Genomic DNA, 23,721 nt, shown 5'->3' with positions numbered 1-23,721 from the left:
CCTATTCTAAGTGTGGCATAGCTGTGCTGTGGGTTCTCCAAATTTTCCTCTTTTCTCAGCCACCTGCAGCAATCGAATGCCAGATGAAAGCTAAGTGGTGGGTATATGCCCAGGAAGTCATGGCCGAGAGTGGCCCTGCCAAGTCAGGTAGGTAGGATTCCTCGCGTCACTAATGCGACATATTATGATTGTTTGAGCAATTGCCAATCCTTACCATCCATGATCCCATTTCCGGGCCGGTAGATCAAGGATCTAGTCGCCACGCTGCCAATGGCTTGGCCATATATGAAGGTTCAAGCTCCCATTTTGCATCTATTGTTTCCAAAGCGTCAAGCGTGAAATGGTCAAAAGTGGACAGAAAATGGGATCGTCCACACATAGCATATCCATTATGGAAGACAGACTCGCACTCGAGCGGCGGAGGGAAAGGAATAGACTAGCACAGCGGAAGCATCGTATGGCATATCCTGTACCTACTATGCACCTGTCCAGCTAACTTGGCATAGGTGAAAATGCAAAGTTAAGGAGGCCACGGCAAGGGAATAGCGACAAACCACTACCTGAACAAAATAGCCAACCAGGACAGGCAATGAGCCGGTGCACCAGAAGTTCAGGAAGCAATAGCCAAGAATGCCCACCATTCTCGGCCTTTCTTGGCCCAGCCTTGGATTACAACATTGATCACCTGTCAGCAGATAATTTCTTTCCCGATGTGGTATTCTCGCCGCATGTCAACGAATACAGCCACTTGGATCTGGCGTCTTCTACGGCACCGCTGGACCAACAGCAGCAACTGGAGATCTCCCCTTTTACCGTGGACACAATATTTCAAACAGGCCCGAACAAGTGTAAGTGCCTCTACCACAGTGCTCCTTTTCAATAACCTTGCCTGACGCTGCCTTGCAGTCAACGCTCCTTCTAGCTTTTGCGGTAATTGCCATGCGAGTGCCAAACCACAGCTAGTATCGCATAACGACCCCAGATCCATTGGAATATGTGCTGCCAACATGCCCACCCGGCCGATGGGCTACTATCAAACCACTGAGACGGTCCGCGCTAGTGGGGTCGGATCTAGAGCCTGGACAACGCCCCTCCATATTTCCGTTAGCCGCGGACATCTCACAGCCGTGCGCCTCCTCCTTGACGGCGGTGCCGATCCTAACGCCATTGACGGAGATGGCTCCACAGTGCTTCATACGGCGGTCCGAAGCGGCCATCATATTATTGTGCGCGAGCTACTATGGCATGGCGCAGATCCGAGCGCCGTTGACGCGGCCGGCTGGTTACCGTTGCATTATGCCGCGGAGGCCGGCGATGAGAATTGCCTACGGGTCTTGCTGCAGCCAGGTGGGGAGTAGAACAAGAAGGATCTCGTACGAAGGTCTCGGGGAAAAGGAGCCTTGAGACACTAGGCTCAAGCTCGAGTTGGGGATTTCTTGCATTGGAGTTACCCGAGTAAACTAAGGGAGCTCTAGGTGGAGGCTTCATGTATGTACTTTTTTCATGGCACGGGTATTTTTAACCTCGCAAAATCTGATGAGTGAGCTGAACTTGCCCCTCGCCTTGGCGTTGATGCTTAGGTTACTTTCACAGGTTTGCTATTTTGCCATCCTCAGTCAGCCAAGAAAATTAATTAACGGTTAAGCACTAGATATTGGGAGTATAATCAACCACGTTGCATTAGCGTACTTCCGGACTTTCAAAAATTTCCGTGTTCATGAACTTAGCTCAATAACCAGGATACAGTAAAGCCACGTTACAAGCAGCCAATCCAGCAAGCCATTCAAATTCCTTATATCCGGTAATTGCTTATAGACGGGCTTTACTGTATTTGTTTGGAAGAAGCTCGGTTTCAGCATTCTATCAATAACAGTTGACAGTGCAATTGTGGAGTCATATAAGCACTAGTAACATGAGGTATCCGGAACCGCACTTGGAAGAGATCTATATTTTCCGATTTTCTCCTCCAATTACTATGATCTATTGGCTGTAATTACTGCCTCGATCACCGGTTAGACCCACTTGGGTCGATCTCGGAATCAGCTGGTCATTTAGCATGTACCGTAAACCCTCGGTATAAGGGAAATTATGTAGCAGGATAGGCAATTTCATATGGATTATCATAATGAGCTTCATGGAAGTCTACCTGGGAAACGATTTCACAGCTGTCGGAAAACTCTCACATCATGCCGATTCTTCATATTGAATTTTGCTTATAAAAAAACTTACCAATATATTGACTAACGAAGGCATCTCTAATATTAAAGAATTTCGGAACACAAGAGCCGCCAATGGTACATACTATAGAATTGACATTTCGCATGGCCTAGGTCATCTAATTTCATTGGCCATCAGTGAAGATCAGATTATAGACGCAAAGAGTACAGGCAAAGAGATTAAAATTCAAATTGAAAACTAGAATATAAGAGAGTTGGACGAATCAAAACCCGTTCTCAGCAGTTCCAGGATTCCATTCCTCTGGCCCTATACTTGATTCACCTATAACGTAATCGCTTAGCGAGCCATCGCTGTATGTGCTGAAGAAAGTCTGGACGGAATTGATGGATTTCACGAACGTGATTGGGGCCTCAGTGCCACCGCCAAGGCGGCTTGTTCCACCCTACAAAGTGTTCTAGACTGAAAGGGCTCTAGCAGTAGTACGAGGGTGGAGAATGATGCCACATCCATACGAGCATCATCCCCACTCTTTCTGAGAGGTATAATGGCAAAATTACTGAATACGAGGTACCGTCCATTCATTGCCAAGCTGAATCGCGTATTATCCCTTAAAGCGGTAATGAACTGCAGGTCTATGCGCTCTGACTCTATGAATCTTCCTTGATTTATCTTATGAATGTCAGCATGATTAAATGACCAATGGGGAATCTTAATGGTCATTGTGCACATCCTAGTATGTGTCAATGAGAATATATGTATCGTTCGTCAATGACACGCTGGTAACTTAACGGAATATCTAGGTCCACATAGCTGTGACTACGCGCGGTTGTAAGGCTCACATAACCGCCACGGTGCATTAAGCGTCCCATGTGATATGGGTACTCGCTCCTGAGACTGTAAGACACTCGCATGGAGGCTCGCTGGCCGGATATCACACGGGGAAACACCGGCCGAGACTGCTTGGTTTGAGAAGGCATTGGCTCATCCTCCAAACACATTGCCGAGATCCCGCGTCTATAACAGTCCCAAGTCGGTCTAGAAGCTTGCTCATACCAATTAAAGCACGCAACCAGGCTGTCACAAGTTGCCTGTGAAGCACCCTAGAACAAGACAGTTGAGGGGGCAGAGAATCGAGGAAATTGTGGAGCTCCCGGGGGCCCTGCTGAATATGCCCACGCGTGGTACACACTTCATTCAGGCAACTTAAGGTATAGCTGCTAAATACATTATACGCTATGGACAGTTGGTCCCCTGTGAAGGCTTCTTGGGAAAACCGTCCTGGAAACAACCATGGGCTCCCTAAAGTCGTTATTCTACGGTATCTACGCCGGAGCTTCTGGGCTATGACGCTTATGATGACGCCAATGGGGAATAATCTGTCAAGCAGATGTCAGTATTGGGCCTTGATTAGGGATACATTTTTTATATTTAGTTTATCTGACTTTCCTCTCACACCGCGGTCCCTGATGATATTTCTACTCTTTCTCTCTAGATGTGTGAACAAATCTAAACATCAAACCACTCGAAGTCCAATCCAAGTTAGGGCTCCGGAGTGACCGAAAGCAGCTTGTAGCATTGGTAGATGCTACCCGAATTGCTATCTCGGATTGTCCTTGCGGTATCATCCGGTTCATATGTTTCTGGTGTGGTCTATGAATACTGTGCATTCGATAAGGTCTAACTATACGTCGCTATTTGTTGGGTTCTGAACTACTTTCTAATATACCTTACTGTACCTCACCACCCGTGCTTTGTGCACGTACCTAACCGTAAGGCATCGTTGCTATTGACTTCCTTAGGATTATAGAAGAACGGCTGCAAATAATTGTCCCTAGGAGGTCGTTCGTCACAGTACTGCATTACTGGGCAAAGAGATATAATCGGGAGCCGCTATGTAACACTTCATTCCCAATGTGTGGGAAATAAATTCTTGACGATGGACTTCTGGCAACTCTTTTATAATGAACGCTAAAAAAAGGGATTATACTGGATCACATCGTCTAGGAATACTATTAATGAAGGTCTTGTGGTCGCAGGAGCTTATAACATCTATACACCCCGACGCCCTTCCGTAGGTGGATGCACGCCAGTTGTTACCTTCGACTCTTCCTCCGACCGTCCACTACATAAGGTTGAGCTCGTCTCATCCTTCTCCTTTATGGTGGGCAAGAACGCAATGCAATGCCTGCATGCGGTAGACTCGATCATGATCAATGGGAAGTTTGATTAATTGGATCCACCAGCCAAGGCCCTTGGCGTGAGTATCATGGTATGTGGATTGTTCCGTTTCTTTGGGTCCAGATAAGGCAGGTACAAGTGGGTCTATAATCGCTAATGCGCTATACTCAGAGTAAGATAGGGTGTACCCCGGATAGGGAGTGATTCGTTATCAGTTATGGATTGATAGATTCAGCTATATCCTTCATGGATGATAAGACGCATCCAGAGGTCCTAATCATCCTTTGGTACGACTCGCAGCGCTTCTAAAATGCCAGACCACCCCACCCGCATCATGCCATAACCGGCGGCCTTTTGGAATGCATTCAGTATAAAGCCGGCGCAGACCTTATGGCTGGATCACGACGTCAGTGCCGACACAACGGTTGCACACAAACAACTGTGTGGGATCCACTCGTTGCTTGATCGCCAGCAGCCGGTCGTACTTCCTTCCCCAAAAGACATTTTGCCAGTCGGGTTCGTATCTGCAGCTTCTGTGAGCCACTTGCTTTAATACCGCTTATGTACGTTGGATACTCACGGATTGGCTTCATTCACATATGTACCTCCCTCTGAGCCGACTATTCCTGTAAGTCGTTTGCTCAACTGTACAGCGTGATGCCGCTTTTCCTGTTTTTCGCTGTCTGTGGCGGTATCTGCCCAATCCACAGACACGCTCAGAAGACCGTGGCTGTGTTTCCAGACGTCATGCACGGCAGTATTGTCGCGCTCATCGTTATTGACTTTACCAACTGGACAAGGGATGAGGCATGAGCACGATGGATCATAGGTTCTGGAACATCTGAACACTTACTGAAATTGAACCCTGCCCCTCGCTTGTTACTAACTAAAAACTCTGCCAACTCTTCCGCCTTTTTCTGAATCACCTCAGTTGTCAGCAATCGGGATGTGTCCTGAATGTTCGTTCCGATGTTAGGGTCTTGAAGGAAGGTTTTTACGTATCCGTCCCAGGTCGACGGATACGCGGCGACCTCTCCCTGGATCCCTGGAAGCCGGGACAGATTAAAGAATGGAGCAAACGTTTGATTGAAATCTGCGATTGTACCGTTGGGCTTAAGGAAGAGAGCGGCGAAACCACTTTCTAGCGTCCCGTATCCTGTGTAGCCCGCTTCTGTGATAGCCGGTAGCAGCTTGACAGATTCCGCTATGACACGTTTGAAGCTAGATGTGTTCGTTGCGTTCAATTGGACTAGTCCCATTGTGAGGTTCTGCGGGACTGGATGAGTTTTATAGGTGACCGATGTGACGACCTGACAACCGCAACCGTTAGCCTAGTCTGGCGTTTGCTGTTGTCTTAACTTCCTCTATGTGAACTCACCCCCCAGGCGCTTCCACCACCACCTCGAACAGCCCAAAAATAATCCGGATCTGTGTAGGTATTAAGCACTCGGTGTTCACCATCAGCGGAAACAATGGTCATTTCGAGGAGATCTGCAATGCCTTTAGCATATGTACATTAGCCAAAGTATATCCTACCACTTACTATCTGCTGCAAGCCCATAATAATGCGCAAAGGGCGAATGACCACCCCCAAGGACATATCCTCCAGCAGCACCAACAGTGCGCGCCGAACCACCAACGACCAACACTCCTTGTTTTGCGGCGGCTTGGTACACGTCTACATCGCCACGTCAGGGCCCAGTCTCATGCTGTCACGTCTGATACTTGACTTACCAAACCATTGCTCACCCGCCTGCAAGGTTACCGCGGATATACCACTAGTATCAGCCGGTGCACCCTGGGACGTGAATGAATCGTGGAAGTCGATGCCCTTCAAATTATGCGTCCATATTCCAAACGACCCTTTCCCGCTTGAGCGGCCGAGGCTAAGATGAACAATATTAGTGTAAGCCACAGATTATGTGGGGGTAATGGCTCACTGATCATGGCCAGTATTCTTCGTCACCAGCAAGAGATCCTTCTCACTTGCAAATTTGACAGAGGCCTGGATATCCTCCACACTCCCCGCACGGACCATATAATACGGAACTAAATTGACACAATCCAAGCATAAGCAACTTCACCATAACCCCTCTGATCAAGATGGCTGAGGCCGACTATACCTATCCCTTGGTCGCACGGCGCACTGACAGATGTATTAATAAAACACTGTCCGGTCGGTCCCATTTCCCATACAGTAGCAGCATATGCTCCTGTCTGGTTCGTTCTCCAGAAGCTATCCAGCCAGCTATCCTTTGCGACGGTGCATTTCTCTGCATTGTACCGCTCAGTGTGGCACACCGCTGCAGAGGGTACGGAGCGAATCAGTCTTCCACCAACGGTGGCGTTAAAGTCATTCCATGATTGACTATCTGGCCAGCAGTCGTCTCCGTAGGCACATCGGCGCCGGGGTTGCGTTTGTGCGTCGGTTGCGACGGAGAGAAAGCCGACGGCCGTGAGGATGTGTTGGAGCATGGGTATTTAATGGAATTTGTTTCGAAGGTATTCTGGTCTATAAGTATGTATTAGAGGAGGAGCTTGAATATATATATTTATAAGTTCCCGAACTGCTGCTTTGATACAATTTGCAACGATCATCTTTCGATCATATTTATATCTAAACCGACATAGTTACCAAGATATAGAAATACGAGACTTGCCTGATCCGGCATCACGATAGTCGATTGTTATGGAGATACCATGGTAGATCAGTGGTTGAACCGAATACGAGTAACTCTGATATTTCTTGGCTACGTTGCCCGAATGGATTGAGAGAAACGTGGAAGCCTCATCCACATTGTTCACACATAAATCAACGACAGAGCTAGTACCAGTCCCTTATGCTACATGACGCAATTAAAGTGTATTCTAAGCACACCAACGCTAAATTGGGCAAATATGCCAAGACTCGTACACGATGGTGGACAGAATGAGGCCATCATTAGGGCTGTGCAGCTGCACCCGCTCATGCCTTGTTGCCTTACGGACGACGGTCTTACTATATGTAGTTTAGTGTGTCCAAAAAATGTCATTACATAATTGCCACAACGGTTGTTATTGGTCGGATTGTAGGGTGGCAGCGAAAAGACCATGGTTGTGCGTGGTCTTTAGACACAAAAGTGTCGTGTTCCCGCGCGTCACGTTGGTGTCTTAAGTATTCGGGGCAGGCTATACCCAATTTGTTCTAGGACCACTTCTGCCACGATTTACAGTTATCGGGGCACTTTCATACACTCGGTTTAAACCCAGCAGATCCCCTGTGACTAATCCTTTGACTGTGAAATAATGGTTCACGATCCAGATCACGAGGACAATAATAAGTAGAGCTGTGGACCACACTTTAAAGGCCGGGGAGTCCATTAATTTCCCTAGCTCCACTGCGGCATTCGTATAGACACCCTGTTGTATCGGTAAGTAAACCTTGTCAATGGCTCTGGGGATATTGCGGACTTACCCATGGGAAGACCAGAGACCAAGCGGCCAAGGTGAAGGAAGTGTGTTGTCGGTGTCTTGCGCGAGAGATCAAGGCATGGGATATACTAAGAATAGCAAAACACCACCAGAATGTGCCATATCCCCAGACAAGAAGACCAGCCAGTTCGCTAGCGAACCCAATGGGCTTAGCAGCCTCCGCCGTTAAGAAGGTTCCACGATCATAATCGGCGAAAGCATCGCGCAACACCGCCTGTCCGAGGGCCTGTAACGCAAAGCTGGCTTGACCGAATGGACCGCACAGAATCATGTCCTGATAGATTTCTTCCATAGCGGGGAAGCTTTGGTCGAAGAGCCTTGTCATAAAGATATCTGTCAACGTGATTGCTAGCGTGAGCCCTAGCCCAACTTCAAGAAAAGAGACGATGATAACGGGAACCTGCAATCGGCTCCCTAGAGCTCCGTATTGACAGATAACACCTCCACCAGCGGCGGAGGTGAGTGCCGAGATCAGCGGGAGAAGCACGCCTGGTAGGACCGCCTTAACACCTGGCGACTGGATTTTCACAAAGACGTACGGAATTCCCATCACCACGACGACTGCCATTGCAGTATTGATCCACCATAGAACGTAAGCGACGATACCCCATGCTGCACCCCATTGCCGTACCAGTACTAGAACGGTCATTTGGATGATTGTGGTAAATGTGATAGGGATGCTAGCTAGACATGAGGTCTCTATAATGCTTGTTCTTAGCATATGAGCGACATGACGACGGTAGAGAAGTATTCGGAGGGTGTAGAGGAATAACCCAATCACCAGCAAGACGATAGTGTATATCCAGACGATAACTGATATTATCGGGAGGCCCCTAAACTGATAGTCCAGCTGGTGAAGGATCACAGCTATGACGCCAGTCCCTTGGGGAATAAGGAACCATTGTGAAGAAAAATTCCACAATACACGCGCGAACGGCGATGTCGGTGGCCTAGTTGCCGTTGTTGCATGTCCTGACGCTTGTCCACACCCACCCTTCTTTGCACATATGGTATTATTCCCGGCTTCGCTGTGCTGATTCCTATTCCTTGATCCTTGCATGGTGGAGTGTAGACAGCATTGATTCCACCAAGCATCACTGGGGAGGTTCAAAGTGGCAAGTCTGCAGAGAGCGTGGTTCGGGCCACTGTGTGGTGCCCTGTTAGGATAGCCAACCGATTTAAGTGAGTCTTCTAGGAAGTTACTTATACAACAAACGGGTAGTAAGGGTTCTTTCTATAGGTGTATAATTCTAGATGTGGGTCAGAACCATACTATGTTGTCATTCATGGGGGGTGGCGATACGTCACCTTGACGGCATTTTTTATTTTATTTTTTCAATTACACCCAGAAAAGAGTTATCTGTTAGTATTTTATCATTGAAAGTATATTATTATTTGACTTATCGGGTATGGAGGAACGAAATCCTTCTCTCTACCAGCAAACTCAACCCTCATGCTTCTCGCCAGGTCCAGGAACGTGAGAGTTCCTCCATACCATGTTCATGAAAGCGCTGCGGTCTGACCGACTCATTCACGTTCCCCATACCGACAACGGTCGCTTCTTGGATTTAGGGTGTGGGACTGGGACCTGGGCGGTTGAGATGGGGAGAGCAATTTATGATTGGGGAAACGGTGGACAGAGTGATGTATGGATATCAAACGTGGCTTGGCACAGTCGACGACTTGGCTCTTAAGAAACTGCCATCATACCGCTCATCGCGATCTACCTATACGATCTGTGCCGCATATCGCCCTCTTTCAATCTTGTCCCGCAAGTGTCGCTCATGATGACTGTGGTGTAGATTCTCAGAGTAAGTCGCCTGCGCAATCTCGCGATCGCGCGGAATCCTGTTGCATTTCTTCGGTCACTGAAAATGAGAAATGATCGATTAGAGGAACGGCTCAAAGGGACGATGCGACACGATCCTGACTTGACTCACTGTAGTAAAAGTCGCCCCAACGGCAAATATGGCGGCAGTTGGTCTGAATCGACCCGGCGTCAAAGGATGGGAAAATAACGAGGAGAGGCAGGTGGACGAGGAGGCCATCTATATAGACTACGCACCCCAAGCGCAGAATACGGAGTATCATATCAATAAACTCGTTCTAGTGGAGGGGTCAAAGATCGGATTTATATAGTACGAGGCTCAGTTATTGACTATCTATACTCCGAATGCTGATGTCGTTGTGTAGATCTGTAAAGGCCCGAAAGGCTGTCCGATGGTGGAGACCTATGGTCTGTATTCCAAAACAGTCACGGTGATTTGGTTTAGACATCTTGCTTGCTCATGATAAGACAAAAGAGAAATACACGAATTAAAGAGAACTATAATGTTAATCGTTGCTTTTAGAACTCCACCGAGTGATGAAAAGAACTCCCAAAGCCTGAAGTGCAAGATGTTCCGTACTCCTTTCCATCTTAATTAGCACTACACCAGGAACGCCAGATACCGCAAGGTGCGGACAATCTTTCAATACTCCCAAGGTACGCGGTGATCCTGGAGCTTAACACCAGAGCCATCGGTAGACCTGACGTCGACATCCATTGTCCGGATCACCCCAATTGGAGACTTGTTCCCATCGCGTGAAAGGCGCCCCTCGCCCGGATCATTCTGCGATACTGAAACGTTTGTTAGTGGGATCACACTGCCCTCCTCAATCCTTGAGTACTTCGTTTCCGACATCGTCCATGGCTTCGGCTTGGGCTTGGAGCGAGGCCCAGAATTGGAGTTTCCGCCCTGGTTAGAAGGACCGCTGATGGACTTGCCGCTGAGGCCGAGAGCACTGGACAATCTGCTTCGGAGCCCAGACTCCATGGCGAGCTTCGATAGGCAGGGCACGCTGAAGATGAAGAAACCGCAAGTCATCTCGGCGCAGGCCCAGAATAGAAGTGGCCCAATGAAGTACATGCTGTCGGTTGAGTTGGCGAAGGTGACGGTGTGGGCTAGGCGGAAGCAGGCTGCAATTGAGGCGCTGCACCAGAGTTAGAATTGCTTCGGTAGGGGATATGCTTGGGTTGAGTACTGACAGAATCCCGACACCAAAAATGATTGAAATTCCCATCTTCTTCTGCCAGTTCATATGGAGGCTCCATATCATCTTCTGCGGCAGCAAGAACATACATATGTCGGAGATGACTTGCACACTCGCGGAGCAGAGCATTACGTTTGGGAGCGAGTAGCATTTACTCGGAAGATAGAATTCCCAGATGGCTCGGTGCGGGCGACATTGCATATTGAGCAGGACAATACATAGGAGCCCCCACAGGCATTGAACGAATGACACAGCCATGCATCCCCACCAGAAGAAGCTCTTCGATCGGTTAACGGAGACAAATACCCGGCACCAGTCCATCAAAATGGCCGTCTTAATCAGGGGAAGGGTTGCGGAGTAGCAACAGCCATACACTAAGATGAGCTGATAGTACAAGTAGATTAGGTCCGATCAGACGTTCGCACAACCGTAGAGAAACCTACATAGAGCGGTCGGATAAGGTCTCGGTTACGAAGGTCCCATGTGTGGACGTAGTAGCCAGGAGTATAAATCATCCCATAGGCAGCGTACGCAGTACCCCAATAGGCTCCCTGGAAACGATTAGTACATTGGAAATGTGATTGTCTCGTGAGAAGAAGGGACACACATATGCGCCAATTGTCAAAACTAGCAGAGTGTTAGCCACGTTTTTTGGCGACGTGATTCAACTTACCATCTTCAATGCGCACTCTCCGATCCAGCCAGATCCGGACGTACCAGCGTAGAAAGAGGCACAGAGTCGCGATGACCATACAAACCGTTGTGATACCCCAAGCATAGTCATTGTGGCGGGAAGGATTGTCGAAATTGGGCGAGACCCCGGGTGGTGGTGCGAGAGCCGGCGCCGCGAGCAGGGCGTCGAGCTCATCAGGCGACATTTTCAGAACAGAGACGGACAGGTCGTGTGGAAATGGGCATGTTCATCTTGTTTAAGAAAGAACAACAGCTACCCCGGATCTGTCAATTTGGGGACCGACACAAGGGTAAGGTTTTGCCAAGCTTGTTGAAAGCCTTCGATAAAATGAAGGCTGCCTCTCTAGCAAGCTGCAAGTTTCACGGAGAAAGGCTTTCTTTGCTCCATACTCCGTACTTTGTTTCTCGAAGAGACAAATCAGGGCCCACTAAGTAACGGTACCCCCTATTGGAACCCGTCGAGCCGTTGTCTGACAGCTCTTAGGGCAAACCCAGAAGATAACATGTCTTCACGCTAAGGGCCGGCAGGACGAATCCGTTCGCTTTAGCTTCCTTCAACTTCCAACCAGCCATCAGTCGACCCACTTGTGTTAGCTCTCATAGGCTGCTAGGCTGTCGCGGGACGACATGTCACTACGCTAAGGCCTGCTCACAATTTGGTGGACGGACCTGTACTCTGGATTCTGCGCCATTGGCCGCCAGTGGGTCCCGCCGGTCGGGTCGCCCCTGTCCATATTGTACAGAGCAGTCGCGAGCCTTTAAAGGGGCTCGATCTCTCGTTTAATCGAGATACATGCGGTGCTCAGGTCATCTAACGCCATGATTGACGCGATCGTGGCCGGAAATGGCAGGGAAATACTTGGAATCCTCGTAAAGTTAACAATTGAGTTACGAGTCCTCACCACTAGTGTGTGCCAATTAAAATCCATTACTGCACTAGACTTTCACGAGACCCGGCCTGGCCAATAAATGCACACTACGGCATTTGCTCCGCATAGCGATGCCAGTCTAGATGTGGATATCTGACGATTGATCACACGCTTGGACTCAGATAGCCTTGTCATCCAGATGCGAGGCGGCTGCTAAATGCTGCCATTCCCCGCCTGCAGGATTCAGCACCTCAGACACTGCAACTTACACCATGGCTTCCAGTGAGTTTTCCAGGATGTCGCAAATGATCAGTCCAACGGATGTAGAATCCAACGCATAACAACTGTACAGACGACTTCGACTTCCCGTCCTCGTTACACGATGAGTACCCGCCAAGAGCGGATCTGCGCCAGATGATGGCTCAGCAGCCGATTCCGACAATCCCTGCCGGTACGATAGATCCAGATTCCATGGCTGGCGATGAGCCGGTGAAGCAGGCGCGCGCTGTTTTGGACCGCCTGACCGCTGCACTGGCGGACGGCGATCCCATCGCCCTCGAGAGCTGTTTCTTTCCCGGTCAGGCATATTGGAAGGATCAGCTGGCGCTCACCTACCACCTACGAACGTTCAGCGGCCCTAGCGTAATCGCTGCCAGCTTACTAGAAACAAAGAGCTTGAGGGAAGCTGAAGGGGGAATTGCTATCGATGGAGGCGCTGTCTTCCTCCCAGCAACGCCGACGCTTGTGAGCCGCTAATCGAAACGCAGATAGTGCAGGTACCTGGATGTTGTAGCTAACCATCATTCGAATACAGCAATTCATCGACTGTGGGATTGTTTTCCGAACAGGGTCACCCGGTGCGACGTGCAAAGGGAAGGTGGTTCTACTTCCTGCGAAAGCCCGTCACGAGACAATAGAGTGGAAGATTTGGGTGCTAAGTACCTTCTTGGAGAGCTTGGACTTGCAGAAAGAGGACGAAGCATTGCTCTATTCTCCTGGAAGACAGCTGACTGGCCTTCCAACATTTGACACAGATGTCTTTATCATTGGAGGCGGAAACGCGTAAGTTATGTAAAGACGTCAATCCGGACAGTGTTGACACTGTGTAGCGCGGTCACTGTGGCGGCACGTCTCAAAGCATTAGGCGTAGAGAGCGTCATGGCCGAGCGTAATCCCCGACCTGGCGATAACTGGGCTCTTCGCTATGACTGCATGCGGTTCCACATTCCAACATCATTCTGTGACTTGCCCTACATGTGTAAGCGTCATCGGGCGAGCAAGAGTCGAGGAGAGCAAACTAACCTCGAGTTCACAAACTAGCTTATGAAGAGGAACTTCGAGCTCCACACCTCCTGACTAGAGATGAACTGGCTTCGCAGGTCCAGCGATATGTCGAAACCTTCCATCTAAACATCATGACCTCCGCGCAGGTCCTGTCAACCAGGTATGACCCATCAGCCAAGCTTTGGGAGGTCAAGCTCAAAACCCCTGCCGGCCAACATACGGCACACTCGAAACATCTCGTGCTGGCGACCGGCATCTCGTCGCAGGAGCCCTATCTGCCAAAGGTGGCGGACAGTCATCTATACCAAGGAACCACTCTCCATTCGGCTCAGTATCGGAATGCAAAGCAGTTAGCAGAGACGGGTGCCAAGGTGGGTGTTCTCCAAATTAGCTTGATCGGGCCACAGAATCATCGGCGGCGTTACTAACCGGAATTTATTTCCCGTAGTCCGTTCTAGTAATTGGATCTGCCAACACTGCTTTTGACGTTCTGGAAGACTGCCACGCCGCCGGTCTCCGGACAACAATGGTCGCTCGATCACCAACCTACATTGTCCCAGTCGACTATCTCTGCGACAAGCACAGTCTCGGGGCCTATGATATGGGTGTCGAGATAGCTGATCGACTTTTCCTGACACTGCCGTCGTATGTAGACGCCCAGCTTGCTCGCGGTGTAATGACGCAGTTCGCAGCGCAGGAACCGCATCGCTACGATGCTCTCGCAGCCGCCGGCTTCCCGGTTATTGACAGTCGCAACCCGGACATGGCATTGATGCATAACCTGCTGGAGCGAGCGGGTGGGCACTACGTGGATGTGGGTGGTACCAAGCTGCTAGCAGACGGTAGAGCGAGTGTGAAGGCCGGAGTCGAGCCCATCGCCTACACAACGACTGGACTACGATTCTCGGACGAGAGCTCCGCCGATGCAGATGCAGTGGTGTGGTGCACAGGATTTGCCGACAAGAACGTGCGCGACACTGCCATCCAAATCTTGGGCGGACACGCGTCCAGTAATGAGACCGATATTGAACCTACGCACATGCTTGGCCCTCGTGAAATCGCTGATCGCCTTGACACGACGTGGGGTCTTGATGCCGAGGGCGAGATACGTGGTTTGTGGAAGCGTCAATCGCGCCTTGAGAATCTCTGGGTCGCGGGTGGCTACACGCAACAGCACCGGTGGCATTCGAGGACAATAGCCCTGCAGATCAAGGCGTCGTTGGAAGGTGTACTGCCTCCAGCATATAGGGACACGCCAAATCCTGTGCGAGCAAGTGCGCAGAAATGTACTTTCCTGTAGATAGCGATATCATCGCCCGGTAGGAGAATATACGTGGCCAAATTGGATACATTAGCAGGTGGGAACTGATCTTGGAGCTTTTCCATCCATAACTAAACGTAACTCCTATTTTGTCGGAACTCTCTTATGGGCTACTAGGTGCCCTTTATATTGAGGTGCATGCCCCAGACACAACGTAGAGTCTCAAAACCAGTCCCTGGAGAAACAACGATCCAATTCCACTACTACACTGAACGAGTGCATGGAGTATAGCTCACATTGCCATAGGTCCTTGTCAACCAAATCATTACATACGATGCCTCCGACAATCCTCACACACTCGGAAATGACAACGACGGCACCGCAAAATATATTTCCAATGGCGTGCCCCACACATTTCACATTCAAACTTGGAAATAGTGCCGTTCAAGATACGTTCGAAGCGTCGTGAGTGTTCACATTCGTGAGTCTCAAGTAAATCATCGCGCAGCTGTGCGATGCGGTGCTGGCGTACCTGCTGAGGCAAGGGCCGATCCAATTCTCGATCTACAATCTCTTCAGCTCTGGCAACCAGTCTCCGTTCCGACCACATTTCACAGCGACAGGACTTCCACCTTATGCCGCACAGGTAGCAGAATTCGGCCTTGCAGTTGCATCTAAGCATCATGTCAGTCTTACCGCAAGATGGAGTTCAAAACACAGGAGAGGAAACACGTCATACGTCATGTGGTAGCAACCTGTTGTCAGCTCAACCATTGTCTTGCAGGAGAAACAACGCTGCCATCCTTGGTTTGTGGCAAGTTCTAGTGTTCCCTGAAGAGCAGTGTCTTCTGGGCAATCATCAAAGTGACAGGCGCTTTTACACATTGTGCAAGTCAAGGAGCCGCAGTACTGGCATTTCGCTTCGTAGGACAATATGTTACTCGGGATTATAAACCTGCCACAGTCGGTGTTGCTGCAGTAGGTTCTGTTGGCTGTGGAAAATTCAATTTCTGCACTCTGGAATGCATCCTTTTCTTCCGTGGTCATTTGTTGGGCTATGAGGGATAAGGGGATATGTTGACGACAGCACCTCGGCGGAAATAGTTGCTCATCCTTAGTGGCTCTCATGAAAAGGCTCTTAAGACAATCGGTGCAGTAGAAGTCACCACATGGCAAATGAGTTATGTCGCTTGATTCAAAGTTCTCGAAGCAGGTACAGCATTGTAGCTTTGGACGAGATAGCTTCTCCATCGCTTCTTTCTGGCGCTCCGCATATGTTTTCGACGGACCACCTTTGTCTTCATCAGGATCACGATCAAAATGGCCCTCTCCACTAAGGGGGTCCTTAGGTATGTGCAATTCATGAGACTGGTTATGCATCGCTCCAGGCGGATGGTTCCGAAGCTCCGGATCATCGGCGCTGATTGTTATTGCCAGACGTCTATCACGCTGGGCTTGCAACTCTCCCTGCGTGATGCATGCGATGGCTGGGCTGTCCATATAACCAGCATGGGCAATACTATGGGCAAGCTTTAGGTCATTCAAAAAGCCAATGTGGGCTTGCACCTCATGCCGAAACGCTGTCAGCGCCAGATCAATGTCTAAAGGCTCATCAGCTCGACCCTTTCCTTTTTGCTTTCCATCGAACAGATCGATCTCCTCCAGTTGATGTAAAAGGCCCACAGCTTCATCATCTGTGTTTGCCTGGTTAGCTAGACGCGGCCGAGTCTCACGTTCCGCTGACATGCTTCGTTTCTGAGAGAAGCAGAAAATCAATAGCGAATATAATCGATGATTATAGGTTTAAGGGCACTGCGGCGTGAAGGCTGGTCTCAAGGGGAGTATGGTGGCGTTGCAATGCGCACTGGGGTTTATCTTTGAGAAGGAATACTGTATACCTTCTAGGGTAACGAGGCTGGTTAATCCCATATGACGATCATTCACTCTAAGCCGAGCAGATTATTCAGCATTCGCTTTGTCTCATTTTTATCTGCTTATGGTTCTTGCCTATGACCTCATGACGACACACTTTCATGGACGAAGGCGTCCTCGAGGTCACCATTAGTTCAGTATCCGGCAAGATATCCCTAGCCAACTGGTCATCTGCCGTACGGCTTACGTAGTAGATTCCGTGTAAGCGTATCAGAGGCAAGTTCTCATTGGTGAGTAGAATTCATGAATGTTACTTGAGCTGGGCAGATGTTCTCCTTTTGAAAGCAATCCTATATATTATATACCACTTCGGGATACATCATATGAGACCGCCATGCAGAAAAAGTATAGTTGCCCACTCGGGAGAGTGTTCCGAACCGAGAAGCCGATCTTTATTCAAACCGGTCAGCCGAGCTCGCGCATAATTAGAAGAAAATAGAGTGTATGTTTGACCTTATTGGGGTCGGGAATGCAATGCATGATACTTCCATGGGAAGTAATAACTTGTGGTTTGGAAACGAGCAAGAAGACACTAAGACTAAGTGAAGAGAGTGGTTAATATGGAGGCAAAGATGACGCTCCTGGGTTTTCGTAGTCTTTGGACGAGAGCTACATGATTTTGTTTTCTCTGCCGAAATTGTATTCTATATAGGCCGTTTATGTCCGGCGTTCCGAGGGCACGGTTTCAGGAGCTTAAAAAGACTTATCACAAAAGGCTGCACGGCTCGGGACAGCCTCCGATCGTTGATAAGAAGCCAATGCCGAGGATCAGCAGTGTCGGAACCCATGCAAGTCAGGAATTAGAAAGGAATTGCATGCATGGTACTTATAATGGTAGACCCAACGAGCGTATGGCTTCTTTTTTTTGCGATATGCACAATATTATTAACCGGCCAGGAGCAACCCCTGTTATTTACACTAACATACAAGCTCTCACAGAGCTTACAAATGGGTCTTGGACTCAGTATTACTTCCTCGCCAAGTCTTGCAAAGCCCTCGTTCCGAGGCTCCAAAAACAGGATCATACTTTGGCTTCGGAACAGACCACACTTTTTCAAAATCACCTCCGGTTGCAACAAAATCCCAGCCACCCCCACTGTAAGCCCCCATCATAGTAAATCCGTCCAGTTTAATCTCAGACAAGGCTCTCTTATCCTCAGCCCTGATACCATGACCCGTTCCCGGTGACAAAAGGGCAAACTCAGCTTCCGGCTTAGTGTTGTGTGTCTTATGTGCCACGCCGGCCGGGATAACGAATACATCACCAGCTTCCGCCTCTAGTAGAACACCACCTTCCTCCCATGCGGAGCCGTGTGTATTCTCTTCCATGTCTGGTGAGGTGTCCGCCACACCAAATCGGATACTGGCCGTGCCGGAAAGAACGGCCATACATTCGTGTGCTTGGGAATGGTAATGAGATACTTGAGTAGGGTTGTAGCGGAATATCCAGTGCACGTTCCATTCATTCTTTGTAAACATATCCCATACGTCGACAGGGTCGCAGTGTGAGTTATTCCGCTTGGTTAGGACATTCTTGTAGTGGAGTAGTGGTCTCGGTGAGTTGGGGACGAGGTCCGTGGGAGCCAGGTGATATTTCCTTACTTCAGCCATTCTGATTAATCGATTTATTTTGCGAAGTGCCGGTGGTATATGTTCTATCTGAGAACGTCTTGGTTCGAGGCTTTTGGGATGTCTGGGAGTGGAAACGGTGAGATCGTTCGGTGGGTTGTAGCGATTGATATAACCAGCAAGGTCGGTACCAGGTCCGAGTCGGAATTCTTACCCGTGCGGGGCAAGGCTTTCCTGACTCACAGAATGAGGATAACTCGACAATCTTTCCCCGCAGAGTATGAACTGAGGGCACAAGGGTGAATGGTCGCGGTCGTATCTGATGTGCACTGTGCGATGTCCGAGCCGGGTTCCCACCGTATCTTTTTCCTACTCATATACCGTGACCAACTAGATCAGACATCTTTGATCTTGGCACTGAGCATATACCATCGGCATTTCCTCTAGGGGCCCTATAACAGTAACCCTACTACACCTTCGCCAGTAGGGGGTGGCGCGGGAAACACATCGTTTATTGGGAATCATAATACTGTACAAAAGCCTAAAAAAAAAAAATACTATACAGAAAAAAAACAATGATCCCAAGGATACTCATTACTTTCCTTCCTTCGCCGCCTTTTGCACCCGCCACCCCTCCCCATACCGTGTGGCCAGCCACAAGAAACTCCCAGCAACCGCCAGAAAGCCAGCACTGATGGTCATAAACCATCCTACCCCAATCGCGTCAATGGCAGGAAGACACGAAGCGGTTCCCACGGCGCCGGCCGCATTGCGAACCATGTAGCTGCCCGCAACGGCCAGCGCGCTCTTACCGGTGCCCTCCATCACGTCGACGCAATAAACGTTCAGGCTAACAAACGCCGCCACATGGCACACGCTCTGAATGTATAGCGCGATCACCACTAGGGGGATGCCGCCAACAGCCTCCTGCACCGCCCAGCCGTAAACCAGCCCACACACCGGCATGGCGATCCCCACCGCTGCCACCACAGTATTCAGCCGGTCCTCCGGCACGCGTCGCCCGCGTCGCCGCATGTACCGTCGGACGACCCAGTCCGACAGTTGCCCACCGCAGAGAGTCCCCGTAAGGTATCCGGCACATGGGGCCAAATAAAAGAGGGCCGCCTGGAGGGGAGAGGTCAGATGGAAGAGCGGGTTGAGCACCTGGCGGATCGGCGTCAGGATCGAGAACTGATTCCAGTGCAGGGAAGCGACGCTCATGCCGTTGATGAGCAAGCTCCGAGACGAGAGTAGAAGCGTGAAGATCTCCGATGGATTCATGAGACGGATGAATTGCACTACCTTCCCGGAGCGGGACAGGCCTGTGAAGAGTTGAGTCTTCTTCTCGTGGATTGTCTCCGGCAGGAACACGGCCAGTAGAAGCACGGAGAGAACCGCCATGCCGGTTTGTGCCCAGAAGATCACTCGCCACACGGTGTAGGTCACGACCACTCCACCCAGCAGCGGAGCCAGGCCGGGTGCTACCGTTGTGCTCACCATCAACCATCCCAGTGCGCGACCCCGGGCGGTAGGCGGGTAAATATCCCCGATGACCACGGCGCCGACGACCTGGATGGCTGTCACCTGCGGCGCGGTGAGGAAACGCAGGATAAAGTAAGCTGGGAGGTTCGGGGCCAAACCGGTGCCCAGGCTAAACGCAGCCAAGAGTGCATTGGCGGTGAGCAGGATGGGCCGGCGACCAAAGGTGTTGGCAATGGGAGCATATAGCATGGGCCCCGTCATCTGGCAGAGAACCATCAAGGCGTTGGACAAGGCGACCGTGCTGTCGGTGGTATGAAAGGTGGCTCCCACCTCTGGGATGGCCGTTACGACAGCGGTGGAACTCAGTGTAGTCTGGAACAACGACCAGACGAGGACTATGGTGATAACCACCTTGCGGCCGGGCGAGAACCGATTGTAGATGTCATGACTGTCTGCAGATTCTTGGATGTTCGGCGTGATGGATTTCTCCTGGGCCGAATGAGGCTCAGTCGAGGAAGAACAATCACTGTCGTGCACCGCCATGGCAACTTACGGTGTAAACGGCGATGCAGGAACAAGAGGAAAAGATAAATACAGCTGCCCAATACGAAGCAGCCAGAGGGAAACGTACTCTTGGCAATGAATAGGATGACGACACCATAGTCTTGCGGTCTGGATAAAGCAGCATTGCAGTCACCCCTTTTATGCTGCTCGGAGACGCAGATATACGTCGTGCATTGCGTGTTCTGGAAGGCGTCCCTAGGCGTTTCAGGATGCCAAGACTGCAAACATTTTCTACCCTGTTGAATATTGGAAGATCAGTCGTAGTTCACTGCAAGGGGTGAGTCAAACTGAAGCCTATGAATACCAAGCTAGAAAGGGCCGGCGGGGGTGATTATAGGAAGGGTAGGGATTAGCTTCGATTACACGTCTTTCTGAAACTAGAAGGGGTGCACTCTCAATATGCAAAATGGATACTCCGTACCTGAGATATCAACGGAAGCTGCATGCCACATGCAGCCACGGAAGCAGGGCATTACGTGTCTTGCAGGGTGAAGATTTAGGGAATCCCCAGATCGGGTAGGGGCAGGTTTCATACTGTAGATCAATGAGTCAGGCCGATCGATTGGCCTGTGCGATAGTAGGGTCCGACAACTGTGCTAGGACGTATCACTGCCCCTCCTAAGCCCTATCATGGTTTGTATACAGTAGGCAAGATGCGTGGATGGGAAACGGTAGACAAACAACGCCCAGAGGGATCAGCATAATCTTCTCACACCCTACCTATCACAGCGAGTCCCCGACCAGTATGATGCTGTCTCCCTGGATGCCAGCGGTATTGTCATGGTATCTCATATTGACCGGCCAGGTGGACAAGATAAATAGCAGGCTCCAACCCGTGGCTCAACACGATCCATTTCTTCACATCAGATGAAGTATTCTTCAAATCACGAATACTAGATCGATTCCTCCAGATTCCTGTCATCGCTCAAAATGACAATAACCCACCCCCAGCTCTCAAATCGTTACCAAATTCGCCCACTCACACTCTCACATCTAACATGGACCAAAGCCCTCCTCGTCCAAGCCAACACGTCCCCTTCCTCTATCTGGCCAACCCTTCAACCAGGTAACCAGACTGCGCTTGCCTACCGCCAGTTCCATGCAATGGACTCTGTTGTACGCCACCTGATAAACTCAGGCATATCCTTCGGAGTCTTCGACACGGAATATGAGTTTCGATTTGCCTCCTCCGCTGAAACAGGCGGACAGCTTTATTGGGATGAAACAGACTTGAAAGCGACAACGGGGCAGCTTCTCGAGCAGATGGACTTCCCGCTCGTCTCCATTGCGCTGAGCTACGATGCCACCGACCCACCGGATGAGGCCAAACTGCAAGATTACTACGAAATTCTCCCAGTTGCCCGAGACCTGTTCAGTCACCTAGAATCTCTGATCCCTCCCTCTGCTCGGGCTGGCTACGCCGGTGCTGGATGCGGGAAACTATGTCGGGGCAGAGTACTGATGGCGCGATCGCTCGCGACTAGGGGTGATTATGAGCGGCGCGGGATCATGAAGGGTACGGCATGGTGGTTGATGAGGGAGGCAAAGAGGTGGGGTTACGAAGTGATCGAGATTCGAACTGGGAGTGCTGCTGTTCGGCGGGTTTGGGAGAATCCCCCCGAGCCGTTTCGGGCGACTGTCATGGCGGAATTCGTGGTTGGAGAGTATGAGATTGTTGATTCAGAGGGAAGGAAGAGGAGGCCGTTTCAGGGGATTAATGCAGAGAGGTGTCGACTTCGGATTGACTTGTGATATCCTTTCTTTTTCTACCTGTATAGAATGTCTCCCTCTGAGTTCAGGGTGATCTACTACATAATTTTGCGCCTGACCACCACAAGGTAGTGCACCTATGAGTGGAATAGAATGAACTTGAGTTTGAATCCGTCAATTATGGTCCTATCCCGAATGACGAATTATCCCCATATTGCTCAGTCTTCCTGAACCTGAGTCGTCATGTATATCTGCAAGGGATTCGCTATACCTTCCTAGCCAATTCTAGAACATCTCCCGTCCTATAAGAGTCGCATCGTACTCCCTGGACTAGTAGATGAACTATTACACTGAGATTAATTGCCAGTAATAGGGACCATATCAGCCGAGGTAAGTGTAAATACGGTTATTTGGCTGGAACTAGAATGCAAGCCAGCGAACTAGCTGTCTGGAATGATCTTCCTGACTACTAATAAAATTCCTCATAGCGGAGTAAAATGGATCCTCTCAACCAAGCATATATACTTTTGAAGAAACTATAATAAATCATATAGTTTAGTACTTCTTTTTTTTGTGCTTCATTCTTAGATTCCACCTGTACAACATAAAAACCCTAGACTACATCTATTTCGTTACCACGCTATAAGGTATTAACAGAGGAGCACCAGCAAAGCAGAACAATTGCTCAAGATCGAATATGATATACATAGACTATTTAAGACTTTGATTAGAACTGGACTTCACAAAATTTCCACTCAACCCATTTGAGTGGCGGGACTTCCAACGTCGTCACGATCTGCGCGAGGCCCACCCCGATTCAAATAGTGTCTGATACTCTTCCACATTTGGCAACTCCATGTCGATCGAATTCCAAACACCAATCACGGTGACCAGGACCCTCAGTATACGTATTCTGTAGTGGGGTAAACTGAGAACTCAGGGATAAAATATGGTGGCGTAATCAGCCATGCCTTCAAGCGGTCATATCATGGAACGGTTGTACATACCGGAATCCATACCTACTGATAACCCTATGCAATAACCTTATCATTTTGTATACTATTGCTGGCCATAAGACTCCTTATATGCGGTTAATATCTTGGCAGTGGTTGCATCATCATCGTCCAAGACCTTTCGACCAGAGTCGGTGGAAAAACTCAAACATGTGGATGCATTCATCAAGATTTTCCGCGTAAACTATGTCTAGAACATACATCATCGAGCTCAAAAGTACCACACGTAGGAAGTTACGTGTCCCATTTACGGGATAGATGACTCTGAACGCTTGGCATTCTTCGACGATTATCGGGTCCTACGGATTAATGTTTAATATTTGAAATATTCGTAAGGGTCCTTCCCGTGCGGGTCACGATCCACTTCAACCTAAATTTAAAACCCGGATAAGAATTCTTCTCAGTTCGGGCTTTGCAAACGTGGCTCATTCCAAGGTACGGAATAGAAGCGCACCATATTCTTCTCATATGATAGGTTACTCTC

General features: G+C 49.6%; 9 protein-coding genes across 9 annotated transcripts; 3 read left to right on the top strand and 6 right to left on the bottom strand.

Annotated features, from left to right (window-relative positions):
• Nucleotides 1-21: 21 nt before the first annotated feature.
• Nucleotides 22-1,650, top strand: BDV38DRAFT_239576 (ankyrin repeat domain-containing protein). The gene is made up of 3 exons (XM_032053775.1): nucleotides 22-455; nucleotides 507-848; nucleotides 907-1,650. Exons 1-3 carry the CDS (start codon nucleotides 341-343, stop codon nucleotides 1,356-1,358), a joined length of 909 nt encoding a protein of 302 aa, XP_031916938.1. The 5' UTR covers nucleotides 22-340; the 3' UTR covers nucleotides 1,359-1,650.
• Nucleotides 1,651-4,744: 3,094 nt separating this feature from the next.
• BDV38DRAFT_279850 (FAD/FMN-containing protein) lies at nucleotides 4,745-6,831 on the bottom strand (the record flags this gene model as incomplete). The annotated part of the gene is made up of 8 exons (XM_032059135.1): nucleotides 4,745-4,880; nucleotides 4,937-5,147; nucleotides 5,210-5,666; nucleotides 5,735-5,847; nucleotides 5,900-6,034; nucleotides 6,091-6,242; nucleotides 6,297-6,405; nucleotides 6,480-6,831. The coding sequence occupies 8 exons, from the start codon at nucleotides 6,829-6,831 to the stop codon at nucleotides 4,745-4,747; spliced, it is 1,665 nt and encodes a 554-aa protein (XP_031916937.1).
• A 693-nt stretch (nucleotides 6,832-7,524) lies between these two features.
• Nucleotides 7,525-8,476, bottom strand: BDV38DRAFT_279849 (putative malic acid transport protein; the record flags this gene model as incomplete). The annotated part of the gene is made up of 2 exons (XM_032059134.1): nucleotides 7,525-7,755; nucleotides 7,811-8,476. 2 exons carry the CDS (start codon nucleotides 8,474-8,476, stop codon nucleotides 7,525-7,527), a joined length of 897 nt encoding a protein of 298 aa, XP_031916936.1.
• Nucleotides 8,477-10,298: 1,822 nt separating this feature from the next.
• BDV38DRAFT_279848 (uncharacterized protein) lies at nucleotides 10,299-11,738 on the bottom strand (the record flags this gene model as incomplete). The annotated part of the gene is made up of 5 exons (XM_032059133.1): nucleotides 10,299-10,800; nucleotides 10,856-11,244; nucleotides 11,304-11,411; nucleotides 11,468-11,487; nucleotides 11,534-11,738. 5 exons carry the CDS (start codon nucleotides 11,736-11,738, stop codon nucleotides 10,299-10,301), a joined length of 1,224 nt encoding a protein of 407 aa, XP_031916935.1.
• A 975-nt stretch (nucleotides 11,739-12,713) lies between these two features.
• Nucleotides 12,714-15,127, top strand: BDV38DRAFT_10853 (uncharacterized protein). The gene is made up of 5 exons (XM_032050937.1): nucleotides 12,714-13,166; nucleotides 13,237-13,484; nucleotides 13,532-13,680; nucleotides 13,743-14,077; nucleotides 14,155-15,127. Exons 1-5 carry the CDS (start codon nucleotides 12,837-12,839, stop codon nucleotides 15,004-15,006), a joined length of 1,914 nt encoding a protein of 637 aa, XP_031916934.1. The 5' UTR covers nucleotides 12,714-12,836; the 3' UTR covers nucleotides 15,007-15,127.
• Nucleotides 15,128-15,292: 165 nt separating this feature from the next.
• Nucleotides 15,293-16,713, bottom strand: BDV38DRAFT_279846 (E3 ubiquitin-protein ligase; the record flags this gene model as incomplete). The annotated part of the gene is made up of 2 exons (XM_032059132.1): nucleotides 15,293-15,641; nucleotides 15,707-16,713. The coding sequence occupies 2 exons, from the start codon at nucleotides 16,711-16,713 to the stop codon at nucleotides 15,293-15,295; spliced, it is 1,356 nt and encodes a 451-aa protein (XP_031916933.1).
• A 1,109-nt stretch (nucleotides 16,714-17,822) lies between these two features.
• BDV38DRAFT_289925 (cupin domain-containing protein) lies at nucleotides 17,823-18,510 on the bottom strand (the record flags this gene model as incomplete). The annotated part of the gene is made up of 1 exon (XM_032061367.1): nucleotides 17,823-18,510. One exon carries the CDS (start codon nucleotides 18,508-18,510, stop codon nucleotides 17,842-17,844), a length of 669 nt encoding a protein of 222 aa, XP_031916932.1. The 3' UTR covers nucleotides 17,823-17,841.
• Nucleotides 18,511-18,979: 469 nt separating this feature from the next.
• BDV38DRAFT_268970 (major facilitator superfamily domain-containing protein) lies at nucleotides 18,980-20,493 on the bottom strand (the record flags this gene model as incomplete). The annotated part of the gene is made up of 3 exons (XM_032056878.1): nucleotides 18,980-19,009; nucleotides 19,183-20,402; nucleotides 20,472-20,493. 3 exons carry the CDS (start codon nucleotides 20,491-20,493, stop codon nucleotides 18,980-18,982), a joined length of 1,272 nt encoding a protein of 423 aa, XP_031916931.1.
• Nucleotides 20,494-21,444: 951 nt separating this feature from the next.
• On the top strand, nucleotides 21,445-22,266 carry BDV38DRAFT_279843 (uncharacterized protein; the record flags this gene model as incomplete). The annotated part of the gene is made up of 1 exon (XM_032059131.1): nucleotides 21,445-22,266. The coding sequence occupies one exon, from the start codon at nucleotides 21,445-21,447 to the stop codon at nucleotides 22,264-22,266; it is 822 nt and encodes a 273-aa protein (XP_031916930.1).
• Nucleotides 22,267-23,721: the final 1,455 nt, after the last annotated feature.

Source organism: Aspergillus pseudotamarii, assembly GCF_009193445.1.
Source record: "Aspergillus pseudotamarii strain CBS 117625 unplaced genomic scaffold BDV38scaffold_10, whole genome shotgun sequence".
Classification (NCBI taxonomy): Eukaryota; Fungi; Ascomycota; class Eurotiomycetes; order Eurotiales; family Aspergillaceae; genus Aspergillus; species Aspergillus pseudotamarii.
This window is presented reverse-complemented; position numbering and strand designations above follow the sequence as displayed.